This window comes from Lepus europaeus, chromosome 12 (genome assembly GCF_033115175.1).
Source record: "Lepus europaeus isolate LE1 chromosome 12, mLepTim1.pri, whole genome shotgun sequence".
NCBI classification, from domain to species: Eukaryota; Metazoa; Chordata; class Mammalia; order Lagomorpha; family Leporidae; genus Lepus; species Lepus europaeus.
Genome location: NC_084838.1, coordinates 59,824,601 through 59,830,600, shown reverse-complemented (window position 1 = coordinate 59,830,600; position 6,000 = coordinate 59,824,601). Strand labels below are relative to the sequence as shown.

At 46.5% G+C, this 6,000-nt stretch overlaps 1 protein-coding gene across 5 annotated transcripts in view; it reads left to right on the top strand.

Annotated features, from left to right (window-relative positions):
* Positions 1–1,301: 1,301 nt before the first annotated feature.
* The window catches only part of SNAPC3 (small nuclear RNA activating complex polypeptide 3), a 70,281-nt gene continuing 65,582 nt past the window's right edge, over positions 1,302–6,000 (top strand). For all 5 annotated transcript variants that reach the window (XR_009867643.1, XR_009867645.1, XR_009867644.1 and 2 more), the window contains exons 1-2: positions 1,302–1,658; positions 2,380–2,457. Coding sequence is in view for 1 of the 5 variants with exons in the window: in XM_062208218.1 (XP_062064202.1) it covers positions 1,342–1,658; positions 2,380–2,457 (395 nt within the window). In the remaining 4 variants the exon portion in view is untranslated. The remainder of the gene's footprint in view (positions 1,659–2,379; positions 2,458–6,000) is intronic.

The following is a 6,000-nucleotide window of genomic DNA, read 5'->3' as shown; positions in this document are numbered from 1 at the left end:
ACCCTTACTGGCAGGAATACAAAATGGCATGGCCACTTTGGAAAAAAGTCTGGCAGTTCTTTTAATGGTTTAACCACATAAACTGACCATGAATAACATCCTAGGTCTCTACCCGAGAGAGATGAAAACACGGTTCTGTACAAAATCTGGTACATGAATTTTAGAGCAACATTATTCATAATAGCCAATAGGTGGAAACAATCCTTTGCTAAATGGCAAACAAAAGGTAGTACATTCATATAATATATTTATCGGGCTCAAAAAGGGGGGTTACTGATATGTGCTAGACATGGATGAACCTTGAAAATTTGCTAAGTGAAAGAAACCAGACACAGTAAGACCAAGTGTTATACAATGCTGTTTGCACTAACTGCTCAGAATAGGTAAATCTCTAGACAGAAAGCAGAATAGTAATTGGCTAGGGCTGGAAGTACTGGGCGGGCCGAATTGGAGGTGATAGCTACAATGGATGCAGGTGTCTTTCCTGGTGTGGTGAAAATCTTCTCTAAATTGGTTGCAGTAATGGGTACCCAACTCTGAAAATCCTAAAATCCACTAAAGAACACTTCTCGTGGGTGAATTACGTGGTACGTGACTAGAGCATCATAAGCAGCAGGGGCTTTTTCTGTGTGTCCTGCTCTGCTTTTGGGGGCCTCCATCTGAAGCTACACCAACTGAGCTCCAAAATTGCTGGTTCTTGACAGTTAACTCCCTCCTCAGCAGATGACAATGCCTACCTGGCAACGTTTGGTGATTTAAATGACACATACCTAAGGGCTAACGAGGTACACTATGGGTTACACAGGGGGCACTCTGTCAACAACATCGTGCGTGTGAACAGCCATGCTTGTGTTTTACACAGGAGCAGGGGGCCTGGGGAGGTTCAGAAGGAACCTGGTTTTAGACCTTGCCCCCTTGTCTAGCACAACAGTGCAGCCTCCGAATCCCAGCATCAAGTAAAAGTCCTGCACTCGGGAAGCAAGGACCTGGACCGAAGGGAGTGGCAAGGCCGCGCTACCAGGCAGAGGAACGCGCTTCGTAAATGGAAGCGGGGAACCCAGCAGGACTGCCACTGTAGCACAGGTGTAGCAAAGGAGCCACAGCCGCATCCCGCACCTCCCCGCCCGAGAACAATGCGCTCAGACCTGGGCGCAGAGCCTCGCGCGACCGCGCCCGGGGACGGGCCTGGCCCGGGGCCTGCCGGGAAATGCAGTCTGTAAAGCCCCGCCCGCGCCGCCCCGCCGCTCGCCGGCCTGGTGCCTTACGCAACTACAAGTCCCGTCACGCTCCGCGAGACCTTGCTCGCTCGGCTTTGCAAAAGGGAAGGGAGTGGGGACGAACATGGCTGAAGACAGCCGGGGTGGCCCAACGTGCAGCTGGATGGAGGGCAGTCAGGACCCGCTCCCCGGCAGTGGTGGCTACAACTTTCCAGAGTACGAGATTCCCGAGGTTAACACGCGCGTTTTCCATGTTGGCACCCTTGGGGAGCTGTGGCGTGGCCGGCTGCGCGGGGCCGAGGACTTGTCACTGAAGGAGCCGCGGGCACCGGAGCTGCCCGGGTGCCCAGGGGACGCTGCCTCCGATCCGGGGGATGCCGCGGTGGCCCGGGATCTGGACTGCAGCCTGGAGAAGGCGGCCGAGCTGAGGGCGGTGTGCAGGTGAGTGCTGGGTCAGGCGGTCCTTGCAGCTTGGGGCCCGTCAGGAGCCTTGCTCCCGAGCTCCCTGGGGGCTCCCTCTCTGGGAGGGCCTGCGGTTCAGACCCGGCGTAGGAGGACGGCCCTTCCAAAGCGTTCCACGCGCTGGAACCTTCCCGGAACTCGGGGACGGGTCCTGGCATCCGAATGCTCAATCTGCGAGTTGGAGTGAAAGAAGGAGACAGCTGCCTGAAGGCTAATGTTTCCATTCGCCCGTTTATAAAGTGCTTGTTAATGAAGAGCAGCGGTCCGGGCAACACGACGTGCCCCTGCCATTGACACTTGGACAATGGAGGAGTAGCGGAATGATGAGGCTGGAGGAGACTTAACGCGAGGACTGTTCAAACCTTGCTTAACTCTGGCCTTGTGAGGGACGTCCGAGGGATGCTGTTATTGCCCCCCCCCCCCAACGTGGATTGTTTGGGGTGCAAATATAAACATAACTTTTAGTGACCTTTCGTCATTTAACATACTGGTCATCTTCAATCGGCCTGTATCCCTTTCAATATACACTAACGGCACAGCAGTCATTGCCGTGGATTGTAGCCTCTCTGAGCCGCCTCCTGGGTTTTGTCTGACTTCGTAATTATTCGGTGATGTGTTTAGCACACAGCCCCAGCTCGTTGCTGGGATGCACAGGATGCACGTGCGTCGTTGAAGCATTGCTTTCCCTTTTTTGTTCTAGCCTTGATAAACTGAAGTGCCTAGAGGAAGGTGAGGATCCGGAAGTCATCCCAGAGGACACGGACCTGGTGACGTTAGGGTATGCCTGATTTTGTTTTTTTTAGGTGACACTGGTTGAAGCATTTTTTTTTAACATTATATTTTGGAAAGTTGAAACTATAGTGTTGTTACCCTTGTATTCACACCTTAAATGCAACTGTTGTTAGCGTTTGGCCATACTAGTTTCAGCTGTGTATGTGTGAGCTGCCTGTTTTGTCCTATTCACTTGCTGTGCCATTCAATAAGTTGCACCTGTTGTGATATTTTACCCCAAATACATCAGCATGTCACTCCTAAAAGTGCCATTTTCTTGAATAATCAGCATGCTATTACTACAACTAGGAAAATTAACGATAATTTGATAGCCTCTGCTATCCAACCCATATTCAAATTCATGTTATTTTTGAATGTGCATTTACAAAGGTGGAGTTAATTTGGGGTGCAAGCTAAATACTTTGATAGTGTTTCTCAGACTACCTCTGGTAAAGAACCAGTTGTTCTTTGATTTTTAAAAATGTTTAGTTTTTGACAGATCCATACTTCTTAAAATACTGTTAAGATTATTTATTAGAAAAATGGTATTAAAAACAAGTGCAAATTTTTTATTAAATTTAACATCAAGTGATTGTCAGCTTGCACTGAAAGCTTCTAAATGCTTACTTTCATCTTTCCTGTACATGTTGGATAATAAATAGTTCAGAAATTGGTTCCAGTCTGCCATCCACACTCTGAGATGATGAAGTATACTATAGAAAATTGTGTTATGATGAAATTTATAATTTCCTGTTTGCGACCCACTTATTTCACACCAGCTGAGCTATTTCTGTCATCCTTGATCCTCTCCTTTCTATTGTTCCCCTCAGATACTCAGGCATCCACTTTGCCTTTGTTTTCTTTTGTTGTAACTGCCAAATCTGTTCCCCTGATCTACATTGCTAACATTTACATTGGCAGCTCTGGCTTCTGTCTTGCTTAAGTCTAGTCTTCTGTCCTTTTAATTTATCTACCATGTTATCACCTAAGCACGCTGTTTTGTTTAGATACTGTCAATGGTGCCCATAAGGAAAAATTGCTAACTCCTTAGCTAGACGTTTGAAGCCTTCCACGTATATCCCAAATCTTCCCTTCCAGATTTATTTTCAGTCAATTACTGTTTTAAATGGCTGAGGCTGTTCTTGGCCTCTTCCATCTGAAACCTACCCATCTTTTAAAAATAGTTAGGTGCCGGCTCTGTGGTGTAGCGGGTAAAACCGCGCTGCCTGTAATGCTGGCATCCCAGTTCGAGTCTCAGCTGCTACACTTCCGATCCAGCTCTCTGCTATTGCTTGGAAAAGCAGTAAAAGATGGCCCAAGTTTTTGGGCCCCTGTACCCACTTGGGAGACCCAGAGGAAGTTCCTGGCTCCTGGCTTCAGATTGGTGCAGCTCTGGCTGTTGTGGCCATTTGGGCAGTGAAATCGGATGGAAGACCTCCCCGCTACCTCCTCTGCCTATCTGTAACTCTGCCTTTCAAATATATATATTTTAAAATATATATTTATTTGAGAGGCAGAGAGAGAGTTCCCATTGCTGGGTCATTTCCCAAATGCCTGCAACAGCTGGAACGAAAGCTGGGAACTGGGAAGTCGACCTAGGTCTCCCATGTGGGTGGCGGTGGGTGGCAGAAAGCTGGAATCAGGAGTGGAGGCAGGACTGAAACCCACACCCTCTGATACAGGATGCACGAGTCCCACATGGTGTCTTTACCACTGGGCCAAATGTCTACTCTGAAACTCATCTTTGAGATTCCTTTCCAGCTTACTGCAACCCATCTGTTCCTTAGGAAGTAGAAGTGGTTGTACTACCTTGAACTGTCACATTTCTGAGGTCCTTGAAAGCTCCTTGAGAGTCCAAACTCTGCTGGGCTTGTATGCATTGCTCCGGTTGGTGCTCTCTATTGCCGACTGATTAGTTATTTGGCTTTGTCTAACATGCGTACCTGATTGTATTACTCTCTTGCTTAAAACTTTTTGATGTCCCTTTGGCTAAAGACCTGAGTTCCTAAGTGGCTCACAGAGGCCTCAATGGAGTGGACCGTGCTGATCTTTGGCGCTGTGGAAGCTCTCTCTGGGGCTTTGCCTGGAATGCTCACTCTTCCTTATCCCCTTGGCCTTGCTAATTTCTACTCACCCTTTAAGTCCTAGCTAAAGAACTCAGGACTCCATCTAGGTCCCCTTGTGTGTTCCTGTGACACCCCGTGCTTCTCTATGAAAATACTCATCACGTTTAAATGGTACTTGTATGATTTTCTGTCTTGTAGATACACTCAAAATTCTCATACAATATCTTTCATACTCACTGCTATATTCCTAGTTCCTAGAACTGGGACACACAATAGGGAGTCAATAAATAGTTGTGGAATGAGTAGAAAAATAAAGCTTTCATAAACTGAGGTACGTTTGTGATAATCATAAACAAGCAAACTCATTTTTGCCCTAGTTAATAACATGTTAATTGGCTTGTAATGATTTCATTAAGCCATGTTAGATAGTAATTTTAAGACTGTTTACCACATTGCTCACTTTGACTGCTTCCCTCTACTTAGTCAACTGGATGTCCTTCGTTGTCTTCTCATCCTTCCAAATACAGAATATGTGGGTAGAATTAGATCTATAATCTAATGTAAAAGGATTCAATACAGCATTCCTTAGCTGGGATTGTTTTGATATATTGTGAAGTTGTTGTCTTTAAAACATGACTAATGTTAATCTCATTGATCCTAAAAAAGAAAATTAGACTGGTGGCACTGTATCACTATGCTTTCTCTTCTCTAAACACCAGTAACATGAAAACAAGACCTAAACCTGTGATCCTTTATTATGACAAGAACATTTCTGGTTCTCTTTCTTTTCCCTGACAACTGAGAGAGTCAACCATGAGGTTGACTCATTTTGTGTAGGTAAGGGGAAAAGGGTGGTTGGTAGAAGTCTCTAATAGTATTCTTTTCATGTATCCGTGGCAAGCTAGATAACACTTTTAGCACTCTTGAACATTTTTGACTACTTCAATAATAGATTTTACTTCCTAGAAGTAGAATAGAGAATTGCTACTACTGTCGTGCTGCTGAAATTTATCTATCATCCCAAAAGCTCCAACATTACTTTTTTATTTTTTAATATTTTATATATTTATTTGAGAGGTAGTGTTAGAGATAGTGAGTGGGAGAGACAGAGAGAAAAGTCCTCCATCTGCTGGTTCACACTCCAAATGGTCACAGTGGCCAGCGCTGAGCTGATCCGAAGCCAGGAGCCAGAATCTTCTTCCAAGTCCCAAGAGGAGCAACTGGGACTAGAACCGTCACCCATATGGGATGCCAGTGCTGCAGGCAGAGGATTAACCTGCAACACAGTGCTGGCCCCAACATTACTTTTTTTTTTTTTTGACAGGCAGAGTGGACAGTGAGAGAGAGAGAGACAGAGAGAAAGGTCTTCCTTTTGCCGTTGGTTCACCCTCCAATGGCCGCCGCGGTAGCGCCCAGCGGCCGGCGCACCGCGCTGTTCCGATGGCAGGAGCCAGGTGCTTCTCCTGGTCTCCCATGGGGTGCAG